This window comes from Stenella coeruleoalba (genome assembly GCF_951394435.1).
Source record: "Stenella coeruleoalba genome assembly, chromosome: 7".
NCBI lineage: Eukaryota > Metazoa > Chordata > Mammalia > Artiodactyla > Delphinidae > Stenella > Stenella coeruleoalba.
The window spans coordinates 17,604,079-17,618,146 of record NC_137153.1 but is presented as its reverse complement, the minus strand read 5'-3'; the positions used below and the strand labels follow the sequence as shown (position 1 = coordinate 17,618,146).

Below are 14,068 nucleotides of genomic sequence, written 5' to 3'. Positions count from 1 at the left end.
CAGCGGCCATGGCTCACGGGCCCAGCCGCTCCACAGCATGTGGGATCTTCCCGGACCGGGCACGAACCCGTGTCCCCTGCATCGGCAGGCGGACTCTCAATCACTGCGCCACCAGGGAAGCCCTTGATGAACATTTTTACAAAACAAGAGGCTAAGGAAGTGAACAACTCTATGGGGCCCTAGGACCAGCAGCGCTGAAACTATGTAAAAATATACATAATTCATACTTCTATTTTAAATAGGTACAAGCACACGGCTGACCTAAATGAGCAAACCTGAAACTTGAGGAGAGAGTACCAGAGTTCAGATCTATGGCACCTGCTTTAGGATCAAAACGCCTTCAAAAAATGTTCCTAATAGTATAAATATTAAGGTACCACTGATGTTCAGTTCAAAAAACAGATGTTGTAGTTTTGTTATTTGCAAGGTTAAAATATGTTGAGAAATGGGAAGAGAGATATTAAGGCCTGAGTAAAACCATGGGAGACAGATACACGTAACACCAACAGAAGCCAGGAAAAACACAGAAGATTCTACTAGAAATCCAGAGAACACAAATGTGGAGGAGAGAAGATGCCAGAAAAACAGGTTATTAAAATTCTTGACTAGCTAAACAATCGACAGGATTAAAATAAGTATTGTATTTATTAAACAAGCTATTTTGGAAAAATGAACAGTTCTTCCCTAAAATGGGCAGGCTCATTCCTGAGTGGTTCCTTCTGTGACTATCAGTTAAGTAGTTTTTCTCAAATAACTTACTGGGGTATCTTCTTCACACTCCTTCCACTCCTGATAAAGATCTCTCATATCCAATAACCTGTTGTCCAGTTTTTCCAAAGACCAAATCTGCTTCCCTTTTCCTTTTCTTCTCACCTGGATGGCAGGTTCACTAAGGAGAGAGCCTCGCTGTGAAGACAGTAAGAGTGGCGTTGGGAAGCACAGAGATATCTATGCATCGTAGACATCAACCCCAACATTCTATACCCACCAGTCAAATGTCATCGACTAAAATGGAAACTGTATCATTCTTTAATCTGTTCAGTGCAGAACTTCCCAGAAATCTTACAAGCTTAATATAACCTCTTTCTATCTAACTGCAGTCAAAATTTAAATTTAAGTATAAATCTAAATTTAAACTCAAATCCCAGAAAAGTAGACCATGTCTATGGGGAAGTCAAAAATGTTTTATTCAGGACATCATATGACCAAAGAGTATCAGTGGGTAGGAAGAGAGTCATAAGCACTGAATGGGAAGGGAAAGTTTGTGGGATGGATGGTGAAGAATTTTTACCTTTCAAAAGTTAGCATTTTAAAAAATTTCTGAATGGCTAAGTATCTTAATGTGATACAAAACACAAATGATTAAAAGAGTAAGCTGTGAAAAGTATCCTATTTACCCATTTGGAGGCAACAAATGATACCAAATTCCAAATATACGTAGTTTGAATTTATTATTAAGACGGTACAGAACTAGGTAGTGATGCTGGCTGCACAACACTGTGAATGTACTACATGCCACTGAATTGTTCACTTTAATTAACTTTATGTTACGTGAATTTCACCTCAAAAAAAATAAATAGTACTCATTTAAGTCTTTCTAGCTTAGAAAGCAACGTGCTTTTAATGTAGAAAACATGTTTAAATGTTTTGAAATCACAATGTAGAAAATAAAAATGCCCCTGTAGATCTCCCCCAGAGAGATGTACCTATCAGATATCTAATCAACTGAGATTTCCCGGAAATTTTTTAAACTGTTCTGGTACGTCTACTTAGAACTTTGGAGAATTATGAAAGACGCCAATGTTGCCTTAACATCTTGCCTATAATCAGTTCCAAAGAAACAGAATTTACATAACGAAGCAAGGATTTTAGAATTCTGAAGTTCAAAAATTACCGTTCTCTCACATACTGCAAAGGCCCTTCTACCTTATATTCAGCCGGCTAGGGAAACGAATATCTGGATACAAAATTCTACCTAATCCATCAAAAATTATGTACTAACATGATCAAGAGCTATAAAAGAACCCAAATAAGCGAGAAAACTGAATGGCAAGGATAGGAGACTATGATGGGACTTGACCTCTGATTTTTATTAGGCTTCTTACATTATAAAAAATAGAGAGAATTGTGATCTTGAATACCCACATGAAACAACTAGTGGACAGTTGTGCCATGCCATCTAGTGACAAGTAGAAAACAACATGCTATAGGTAAAATGAATCCCTAACTTGGGGGGCAAGGGGTGGCGGGTGGCAGAGGAATAGCATGAAGGGAAGAACCACTTGGGGTACGGGTACTGCTGGGGATGGGGATGAGGGCAAACCCCCCACCCCGGTGTCTGAATAATATGAAGGCGTTTTATCCAGTGATATCTTTGTTTGTTTTCATTAACGTCAATCTCACCTTCCTGTTGGCATCGAGGCTGGAAGCTGGAATCTGTAGGGTTACTTTATACTCTGTTCGTTTATCCAGTTCTTCCGCAATGTAACTAGCTTCTCTCACCAACAGATTGGCCTTAACGATTTGTTCCCTCAGCCTCATCAGGCTGTTATTCAGTGTTGCTTCTCTTCAAAAAAAAAAAAGGGGGTGGGGGGCAGATAACCATTAAAGTAGCACATCAGAATATTATATAGTGCATGGTACGTTAACACCAAACTGCGAACCAAGCTTTACAACTGTATTTTGCACACAGGGAATACATCACCGACACTGGCCCATGCACACACTTGAATGTGGGCTACGTTACAAGCACTGGCACATGCTCCTGTAAGAAGCTGGCCAGAGACTAGGGCTTGGCAAACGTGACTGTGTACACAAATCACCTGGGAATCTTGATAAACTGAAGGTTTTGACTCAGTAGGTCTGGGGAGGGGGACCCAAAATGCTACATTTCTATCAATCTCCAGGTGACAGAGATGCTGCCTGTCTGCAGACCAAACTCTGAAGAGCAAGAGGTTAGTTAAATACGTCTGTAACCATGGATAAAACATTTAGTGCAATGCTAATTAGCTCAAATATAGATCAAACTTGCAATCTGAATCTCATTGGTACCATGCTTTACCTACCTGATAAACCACCTTTCTCTTTTTCCTTTTTTAAAAAAAGCATCTACCCACGCTTCAGAACCTAAAGTATAATATACAATGATAAAGTATAACTTCTAAGTACACATACTTGTTTAGTCAAATCCAAAAGCCATACAAACTGAAAATGGGGCAGCACCTAACAGGGGCGGCTTTAAATAAATCAATATAAATTGACAATTCCCATTTTTTTTTTCAAAAGTGGGGAGGGGAAAGACAATGCCAAGTGGTTCCTAGCTGTAACACTCTCTTTTAATCTAATTCATTTTTAAAGTAAGGCCTAGATTTTTCCACTCTGTATGTTATGCAGGTGGGTTAAAGGTGACAAGCATATGCTACGCAGGTGGCACAGGCCCTGTGCTCCACCTACCTCTCTTCCGCCCACTGCCTCAATCGCTGCTGAGCGCTGGGTGAGTGGAAGGAAAACTTGTCCGAACTACGACAGTTCTGTTTCTCAGGAGACAGCCGTCTCCGGAGCTGCTCCAGTTCATGTTCGTACATGAGCCTCTGGCGCTCCAATGCAGACCGTTTCTCCTCTTCGTGCTGTTGTTCTAGGCTGTTCAGTATTGACTGCATGGGATCTAAACAAGTGTTGTTGTTTTTTTTTTAAGGCAAATAATAAAAGGTTAACTGCACAACACAATATACTTTAAATGTTCTGTATTATTATGTTGTTTGTCATCCTAATTAATAACGTAAGATTCTTATAGACAGTTAACTTTCCTTACTCCCAATTACTGATCGTATTATCTATTCTGTCAGATACATGCCAAACCATCTTCCATATAAAAAAAAGCAGGTCTATTTGTATGTTCTACACATAACCTAAGACAGATTAGCGGTCCGGAAATCCACTACAATAATAAGCCAGTGGCAGTCAAGTCTCAAACCTGAGAAATTCTATCAATGAGAACAAAGTTTTCAGTGATTTGTGTATCAAGGCAGAAAGAAAAAACAAGTTTTTATAAGCATAATAAATTAAGGCCAAAGTCACAAAAGAATTGAGTACAGAGAACAACATGAAGATTTCCTTTGTTGCTAACATTTAAAAAGTGTCCATTGTAAACAACTCTAACAGTCTAGCAACTCTGAAAGATTCTAAAAAGCACAACAGATCTGCTCACCGTTACTGCCCAGAGCCTTCATGGTTACCTCCATCTGCGCGTACTCATAATTGAAGTTGATTTCACTGGACACCTCACTGGATGAGTCTCCATCCACATCCAGCTGCTCAGAACTGGTGTCATTCTTCATGGACGTGTCTTGTTCCTCATCTTCTCCACCTGCTTTCTTTTTCTTTTTAGGCAAATTAAGTCTTGGGGAGAAAAAGAATATTATCTTTTAAAGAAAGATATGCATTTATTCATTGCATTAATTATTAGCACTTGCTAGATGCCAAGGGGATACTATGTGCATATAAGACAATTACTGTACTCAGAAGTTTATATTCTAGTAGTAGAAATAAAACACAGGCACCTGCGCAAATAATGACAACAGAGAGTGTGACACAAGGCCACGTGACAAGCTAGGTGTCAGAGAAAAGCTGAGGACCACCTCACGCTGGACTGAAAGAGGCAGGGATGACAGAATAAGAAGTCATCTGAGCCCAGCCTTAAAGGCTGAGGAGAAAGCAGGGCGTTAGGACAGAGGAACAGCATGAGGAAAAATGGAAACTCTCATAGCCTCTGGAGAAATTAAAAATTACACGGAGATACACAAAATTTGTAGAGCAAAAGTTGCGTGAGGTAATGGTGGAAAGATCAACTTAACCCAGACTATGAAACTTTGAACACTAAGCCAAGCAATCTACACTTGATTAAGTTTAAGGAAAAAAATGAAAAAGGTTTTCCACACACTTTGTACCCCTCTTTTCTCAACAATCAAAATAGCAACTGGCCCACAAGCAAAGGATCTAGTCAGCTTGATGTAGGAAACACAGGGCCAGAGACAGGAACAGACCAGGATTTTAACTTTGCACTCTATCTAGCCAGTCCGTCCTCACCAACACGACACCAATTTTGTATGGGAAACAATATGCAGTCCCAGGTCAGACACTTTCATTCTCAGCCTCCTTTGCAGCTGAGAGGCAAATTCTAGTGAATGAGAGGTAAGTGGAAGGTTGCTGGGGACTCTGGGAAGACTCCTGCTTCTTCTCATCAGCACAGTCAGGACTAGTCCTGCCACCTTTCAACCTCGTTTTCTTCGCATGTGCCTGAGTGCTGCCTTGATGTCTGGAGTGGCGTGGCCATCTTTAGACCACAGGGAAAAGCCAAGACAATGACACGACTTCTGCCATGACTCTTTTGAGAGGCTTAGCCAATGCCAATAACCATCTTCCTTGGGAGTTTGGCTTTGTCAGAGAAATGAACTATCTGTTTAAGCCATTATAGTCAAGTTTGCCATTACATGCAGCTGAGAGCATTCCTAAATGAAATATTAACCTTATTTTATGGATAAGGAAACTTAAACCACTACTTTTCCAATAAAAAAAAAACAAAAAGACAAGCATGTCAGAAAATAATTAATGAATTCTTATACCAGATGGCAAAGCAATCATCTTCCACTGGGAAATAAAAAGGAAAAACGATGTAAGTAAACACAGTATTTCTCCTGAGTGTACTTGTTCATGTGTCCCTTGGGCTCAAATCGTATAGTGAACAAGCGTATGTATAGTGAATACATACTTATGTGCACAAAACAACATAGAATACTTATAGCATTAAGTTTACTTTTTAATATATACTTTTCTATTTCAGAGTATAATCATCAAAAATCTACCTATTTAAGAGCCATGAATGTCATACCTGAAGAAGTGGTTGTTCCCCCATAATATCCTGTCCCCATGGTGTAGCTGAATAGGACTGGATACAGAGGAGCCATTTACAAATGTTCTGTGGGGAGAAGAGGTCAAACATATAAACAATGATTATCATGTTCTCTCCTTTAATTTTTCCAATACAATATAGGAAAAACAAAAGAATCAATTCCCCCAAATAAAATCTGCCCTTGGTAAATTTTATTAGTTGTATTTCCTTTTTTGCTGATTTATTTTAAATGCTTATGGTACCAAGTATCATAGATTATTATCCTCTATCTTTCAAAGCTCTAAATTTGTTATACAGCATATTAAGGAGTAAATATGGAACCACTGCAGCCAGTAATAAAAAGATGGTAGCAGTGTACACTACAACGAAAACAAGTATGTCCAATCTACATGGATAAAAAGAGCCAGTCAACCAACTAAACTCAGAAATATCTATAGTATCAGTAATAAGAAATGAGGCCTATGTTAAACTCTTCTGTAACTTCCTGTAGCACAGAAAAATGTGCATATCCTATCAATAGATAGAAGATTTGTAAGATCCACTTGACTGCTTATCTTGACAATAGAGTTCAACAGAAGAAATGATGGGCAGAAGGATATTAAGGAAAAATTTTAGAGGGGCAGGAAATAAATAGAAAATTATGCATACCACAATAAGATTGATATTCCTGGAATACCAGTGTCATCATGCCTCTCTCCACTGAATGACTAAGCTGCTTAGGTTTAGGATAAAGGTCAAGTTCTTTAACTTGACATTAAAGGCCCTGCAAAAGGAAACCCTCTTTATCTCCTTCTTCCCCACTTCTAGTGAATTCTCAACTCCAACAAGAAAAAAAAAGAGGGGGGGGATAGGGGTGTTATGTTCTGTCCGCTAAACATGGCTGACTCTTCTCCAAAGCGAGGCTTACCCCAGTCCTATAACCTGGAATAGGGTTCCCGTTCTCTATCACCCTGAGTCTCACTCAGTTTGATTTCTCACAAAGCCCAGTTTGGTTTCTACTTCCTCTGTCACTCCAACCAATACTACCTTAGTTTCTTTACGTTCCTAAGGCACTCACCTGGCTTTGTACCGCCAGTTATTTCTAATGTATATGCATACACACAAAACCTAACTCTCCATCTAGATCTCACTTACCATGTGGGTTTTTAAGCACTAGAAGTAATTGGTCTCTATGCTCCTACAGTCTGATTATTCAAAGCACGAGCTCAAAAACTAGAGTTATGACAAGAAGGGACCTACTGAAATTAGCAGATTTTAGCCTTTATGACACGAACACCTTACATACAGTGAGGAGTTTAATTAAAGGCAAACACATACAGAGGCTTATTTTTTAAAGCTCCAGCAGTTAAATAAAAGCACGACTGTAATAACATTTCTCAACATGTGGTCTGTATGGGGTCCCGAAGATCAAATTTATTTTTATAATAACACTAACCTGCCCTTTTTCACCGTGTTGACGTTTGCTTGGCAAGGAGTAAAACTGCTGGTGTTTTAGCACAAATGAAAGCAGCGGCACCAAACATTTATAAGTAGTCACTGGATTGTTCACTGCCACGCACCCACAATTTCTAAAAATGTTTCACTTGAAAAGGTCCTTGATGAAGCAGTAAAACTCAACCATACGCCAATAAAATGTTTTTAAAAAACAAAAATAAATTTTTAAAAATAATAAATTACTACTTTTAGTAAATTTTGACCCTTGAGTAGTACACATCTTCTTAAACATTCCAGGTGACAAAATGAGAAGTACACACAAAGCACTGTGCTAATGCATACCACAGTACAAGAACTGTCTTGAGCAGAAGACATACTCAAAGTGGTTTTCTGGCAGACATTTTCTCGAAAATGAACAAGGCCAGCCCGTCACTTTGACAAAAACAGCTGACAGTATTTGTTGCCAATTGTAAATGTCAAGCTTTCAAGTGAAAATTAGAGTTTTGGGAAACTTGTGTCAATGTCTTCCAACCAAAGACCACCAGGAATATTCCCGTAGTTGAAGCAGTTGCGTTTATTACTCACGCAGAGGGAGGAGACACCACAGGAAGCATGGGGGCATCTCAGTGAGGGGGCCCGGGGGGACTCTTGCAGGACTGGGCTTCAGCTGCTCATCCTGGGAGAGGGTCTAAGGAGGTGAGAGTTCTGTATATACCAGATACTGCCAGAGAGCAGGAGTAATTCTATGATCGGGTTTGTCAAAAATCTTATCCACAGAGGATAAAGTTGTAACTGGTGAAGAAACAGCCACTCACTTGGCCGAGAGAAGGTGTTTGGTATTTTGGGTGTGGCATAGTGACCCTGGTTTTTGTCTCTGCTGAAACAAAATTATTATGTGGCCTGCTTCATCTTATTTCATCATAGCCTCAGAGTAACCTTCCCTGGGGTTGGTATCTGTGCGATTATTTAATAGGAGAATAGCACACCAGAGCTGGGAGTGCTGGGCCAGCTTACGCTCTATTTTTTTCTTTTCTCACTTGTATCCTTTACCATGAGCTTGATAGCTTCCAAATATTTACAGACTTTATGGATGAAATTAGTGATGGTATTAATGATTTTTTGATATAATGATGAATCAACATTCGGAAGATCAATATGTCAGTTAACCATCACCTATAACAGTTATATAGCCAGTTACACAACAGGGCAATAACAGTTTCAAAGCTCAAGGAAACAAACTGACAAATATTTAATTTGTATAATGTTATGCCTATTCATTACTTATTGAGCACTTATTTATTAGTCTGGTATTACACGCTAAGGATAGAGAACCAAAAAAGAAAGGTCCTTGTCCTGAAAGAGCTCACAGTCCAATGTGATAATAAAGGCTAACAGCCCACAAGAACACAGTATGAAGTATTAACGTAACAGGAAGCATAAAGTACACTAGGAAAATGTACTGGGGGCCCTTATTTTAGACCAAAGTAGACAGTGACAGAACTTAACCTTGAAGGTCAAACAGGAGTTACTTAGCTGGCCAGAGGAATGGCAGATGCAGAATAGGAGATAAGCAGGAGGGATGTAAGGGATTTTTGCATCAAGAATAGAAGAAAGCCATCTGGTTGTATGGTGAGTGGACCAGGAAGATTAGGGTGCTGTCAGGAGTTCCAATCAAGATTTGATGGGGGGCTTCCCTGGTGGTTGAGAGTCTGCCTGCCGATGCAGGGAATGTGGGTTCGTGCCCCGGTCCAGGAGGATCCCACATGCCGCAGAGCGGCTGGGCCCGTGAGCCATGGCCGCTGAGCCTGCGCATCCGGAGCCTGTGCTCCGCAACGGGAGAGGCCACAACAGTGAGAGGCCCATGTACCGCAAAAAAAAGAAAAAGAAAAAAAAAAAGATTTGATGGGGACCTTATTTAAATAAGGCCACGGCAGTACGTATAGAGAGGAAGGATTGGCTTAAGCCATATTAAAAAGTTAAATATTAAGGACTTGGTAACTAACTGAATATCTTCTTTAAGTGAACATAAAAGCACACAAAGGCCAAACGTCCTTATACCATCCTCGATTAGTGTACTTTCTTCCTCTTAAAAATTACTGTGACATTAACACTAATTAAAGTACATTACCTGGTGTTCTTTTGAGGAGTCAGCATAACCTGGCCTTCTGATGTGATGTCTATGATACAATGTTCAGGAAGAATTCCCATTCCACATAGCTGGATATCTTGGGAATTTGCTGAACCTATCAGTGTATGTTCCTACAAAAGAACCAAATTCACTGATTAATAGTGCATTCTTACATGTACACAAACTGAAATCATCTACTCTCAGCTCTCATACATTGATCCGTTACCTTAGCTAAAAGATTTTTAAAGCAAATGGAATGACAGAGGGAATTTCTGGCTTTCTATAGAATTCATTCTACAAGTTCTATTTCCTTATAAGGAGTAATGCACTGAGTTGAGTTATAACTTTTAAACCTACAACTACAGTTTTCCATTAATGTCTATATTACATTCGTTATTTTCCATTGCAATCTTGATTCCAAATATTCTAGACTACTCTCAGAGCATGGTCTGAAAACTACAGTTACTTAAGTTGTACATCACCTACCTGGTCTCAGTCAAGATCAGTCTACAAAGATAAAGAGCTATTCAAATGCAAGGAGTCTGAATTATTTTATGAATTACATGGTCTCCCTAGACCTCATAAAAGATATGGTAGATGTGTTCTTCTTACCCTACTCAACTACTCAATTCTCTAAGCCCTAATCACCAGTGTCACTTTTTGGCAGGTACCTGAGAAAACAGACATAAAAATCGAACTCCCTCTTATGTGCTTCAACATTTGACTGCCCTTAACTGTTGATACTGACTGGGATGTGTCCCTAGGCCACCTTCCCCTTATACACACCTAGATCAGGGGTCAGATATGAAATATTTTAGGCTTTTTGAGTCATACACAATTACTCAACTCTGCCCTTGTAGTGTGAAAGCAGCCAGACAATATACAAATGCACAAGTGTGGCTACTTTCCAATAAAACTTTACTTATGAACACTGAAATCTGAACTTCATATAATTTTCAAGAGTCCAAAATATTATGATTCTTTTGATTTTCCTCCAACCATTTAAAAAATGCAAAAGCCATTCTTGGCTCCTGGGGCATATGAAAACAGGCAGGGGGTGAGATTTAACCCATGGAAGCAGGTTGCTGACCATTGACCATGATGATCTCATCCAGTCCAATATGCTTTAAATACCATACACACACACAAACACACACACACACACACACACACACACACACACACACACACACAATTAAATCACCAACCAGGAACTACAGACTTTAGTTCCATCATTCTCCCACCTCCACTATCACTGCCCTAGTCATGGTCACCATCATTTCTTGCCTACTGGGCACAACTTGGATGTCTAAAGACATTTCAAAGTGAAAGGGCCAGAGCAGAACTTTTGCTTCCACCTTCCCACCACCCCATTGAGTCTATTCCCTTCCCCAATACTAATGGCACCACCACCACCCAGCTGGTCAACTAGAAAAGCTCAGATGCTATCCTGGAGTCTTCTCTCTGTCTTAGCAGTCTACCTCCAGCCCTGTGTCAATCAGGAAATCGTCAAAGCCTCTCCCTGTGAAATATATCAAGAATCAGCTCACTTCCCACCTCTACTATCACATCCTATTCTCTTGCCCAGGTGAATATTAGAGCCTCCTCCTATTTCTCCACTTCTATCCACCCCACCCGCTCCCACCACAACAGCCGATCACGTGATCCCCTATCGAGAATCCTCTAGTGGCTTCCCTTTGAACTTCTAAGAAGTTCAAATTCTTACCCAGGCTGACAAACCCTCTGTGATCTGGCCCCTGCCTACCTCTCTTATCCCAGCTCCCAGCACTCTGCCTCTCCTGGAGCGTGACCCACCCACTCGGGCCTTTCATCTGTTCTCTGAGCACACTGACTGCTTCCTCTGTCTGAGGTGTTCCTCCCCTGATCTTGATATTGGTAGTTTCTTATCATTTCCACCTTAGCTTTTAAGTACACATCCTCAGAGAGGTGCAGCCTGAACCAACAATCAGAAGTAGCCACCCTGTTACTCTCGTGCCTGAATTCCTTACAGACTGACTGTCCGTGGGTTTCCTGTCCATCTCCATGGCTAGCATGGAAACTCCAAGACAGCAGAGAACAGCCTGACCTGCACCACTCCACCACTATATTCCAAGCATGTAACACAGGCCTGGTACATTCAGCCATTAGATAAATATAAAAGAAAAATAAATGAACAATCAATTCCCTTCAGACTCAGGAAGACAATTTTCTCCTCTTCTTTGCTGATATCCCTCCTAATTATACCCTGGTTTCCAATTCTTCCCATCTCTTCTGGGATCTCAACCTCAGAAAAAGGCCTCTTCCCTTCTATTATTTTCATGTTCCCTTTTCTGGGGGTTTCTTCTCTCAAGTATGCTGCAGCAGTGTTTCCAAGGAAACAAAGAGCCGGGCTCAGAACTGTGCCATGGCATGCCGTTCAGTCCTCAAGGAGTATATACAATACACAGAGAGGGCATTCCCGGCAAATGTCTGCTCCTTGATTTTGGCCGAGGCTTCTTGGCCAATCCCACACTTCCCTAAGCTGGAGAACAGGGCTTGATCGGGTGTAAACTACAAGTAATGCTTCAGTGACATTCATTAGCAGGCCTAACGAATGTGTTCCATGTCGGTCTCCATTCCCCACTTCTTCCCTCTCTAACAACACCAACTACAAGGTGCAGAGAAGTTCTAAAAGGAAAAAAAAAAAAAAAAAAAAGAGTCTGAAGAGAAAAAGAGCCCAAGATCACTTAAAAAAGAAGAAAAGATCCCCAAAGCACTTGGCTTAGGCCATTTCTATTATAATCCCTTTCCTCTCCCCATGAGAAATTCTAGCTGGAGTCCTTACTGTGACTTTGGAATCCTTTTTGTCCTTGGGGGTGGAGGTGGAGAAAAGCTCTGAACTACCCCCTAGATTGGAGTTTGAGTGTAGAATCAGCTCTGACTGCTGCATTCCAAGATTGCAGCAAGTACCAGGGGCAATAAGCAGAGAAGTATTCGTTGCTCTTCACATACGTAAATAACCAATAGCCCTTAATAAACGAAATCGCCCTGGCTTCACAGAACCAGGACTCAAGACAGCCTTTCGGGAACGGAGGTGAGGAAGGAAGGAAAGGTACCTTCCTGTCTTTTACAAATTCAAATATTACTCTAGGTGAGTCAAACTGCCTCCAACCAGGCACGTCTCACAGCCACACCGCTTTCTTATTCGTCCTGGGCCCCTTGAAGCCTGGCCCACAGCTCTATCAACGCGGAATGGCTGTGGCCCTGCCAGTCTGCTGATCGCCTCCCTCCACTGACTGAATGCTGGCAGGCAGCTTACTGCCAACGGGAGCTATGCTCCCCCTAGGACTGTTCCCTACGTACGTGTGCTTTGACACTGCTGCGGAATCACTGGTACAAATCCTGATCAAGTGTGTGTGTGATAATTTGCCCCAAGTCCTTCAGAATCACCCTTGCTTCCCCAGCCATGAGTAGCTGACTCGTGAAAAGAGTAGATCCAGAACTGCACAAGCAAAATAGCTTTCCTGAACGATTCGGTGGAGAATTCAAAGGTGTGACTGGAATTAATCATACTGTAATCCTATTTCTGTAATTAAAAAATACGTATCACTATAAATATACACACACACACAGGAATAGATCCAGAAGATACAGTTAAAAATATTAAATATTAACTGTGGTCTTCTCTGGCTGTTGAAATTTGGGCACTAATGCCCCTTTCTTTTTCTAATATGTTCTTATTAGACTTTTTAGAAATAAAAGTGTATTACTAAAAAAAAAAAAAAAAAAAAAAGTGTATTACTAGCATGACATATTTAAGGTGAGGAGAGCAGCTCTTCCCTCTAGAAGCTTGGCTTATGCTGGTATAAATCTACAAGTCTCTCAAAAAAACTAAAAACAGAACTACCCAGCAACTCTACTCCTGGGTATATACCCCAAAAGATACATGCACCCCAATGTTCATAGCAGCATTATTTACAGTTGCCAAGATACGGAAGCAACCTAAGTGTCCATCAACAGATGAATAGATAAAGAAGACGTGGAATGGAATGGAATACTACTCAGCCATAAAAAGAAAAAAGGAATAAAATTTTGCCATTTGCAGCAACACGGATAGACTCGGAGGGCATTATGTTAAGTGAAAATAAGCCAGACGAAGACAAACATTATATGGTATCACTTACATGTGGAATCTAAAAAATATAACCAACTAATGCATATAATGAAAAAGAAGCAGACTCACAGATATAGAGAACACACTAGTGGTTACCAGTGGGGAGAGGTGATATGGTGGGGAGGTACAAACTATTGGGTGTAAGATAGGCTACAAAAATGTAGCCTATCTACAACACGGGAAATATAGCCAACATTCTGTGATAACTCTAAATGGACTGTAACCTTTAAAACTTGTACAAAAATTTTAAAAATAACAAATTTTTAAAAATATAAATAAATCTCCAAGTCAACCTCAGAACTGCAGGCAGGCCTCGCTTTGCACAAGAGCGCAGGACTATAAAAATAATTTAGCAAGGAGATCTTAATAATCATTGGGGAAAACTGCAATAATTCTGTGACATTTAAAACTGTCCGTAAAATCATGAAGAAATCTCTTACTGTTA

General features: G+C 40.4%; 1 protein-coding gene across 5 annotated transcripts in view; it reads right to left on the bottom strand.

Annotated features, from left to right (window-relative positions):
• Positions 1 to 14,068, bottom strand: part of KIF13B (kinesin family member 13B) — a 187,433-nt gene that overhangs the window by 75,736 nt on the left and 97,629 nt on the right. For all 5 annotated transcript variants that reach the window (XM_079925899.1, XM_079925896.1, XM_079925897.1 and 2 more), the window contains exons 14-19: positions 9,471 to 9,601; positions 5,888 to 5,974; positions 4,208 to 4,398; positions 3,454 to 3,664; positions 2,404 to 2,566; positions 760 to 906 (exon numbers count right to left, since the gene is read on the bottom strand). In XM_079925899.1, coding sequence (XP_079782025.1) covers positions 760 to 906; positions 2,404 to 2,566; positions 3,454 to 3,664; positions 4,208 to 4,398; positions 5,888 to 5,974; positions 9,471 to 9,601 — 930 coding nt within the window. The remainder of the gene's footprint in view (positions 1 to 759; positions 907 to 2,403; positions 2,567 to 3,453; positions 3,665 to 4,207; positions 4,399 to 5,887; positions 5,975 to 9,470; positions 9,602 to 14,068) is intronic.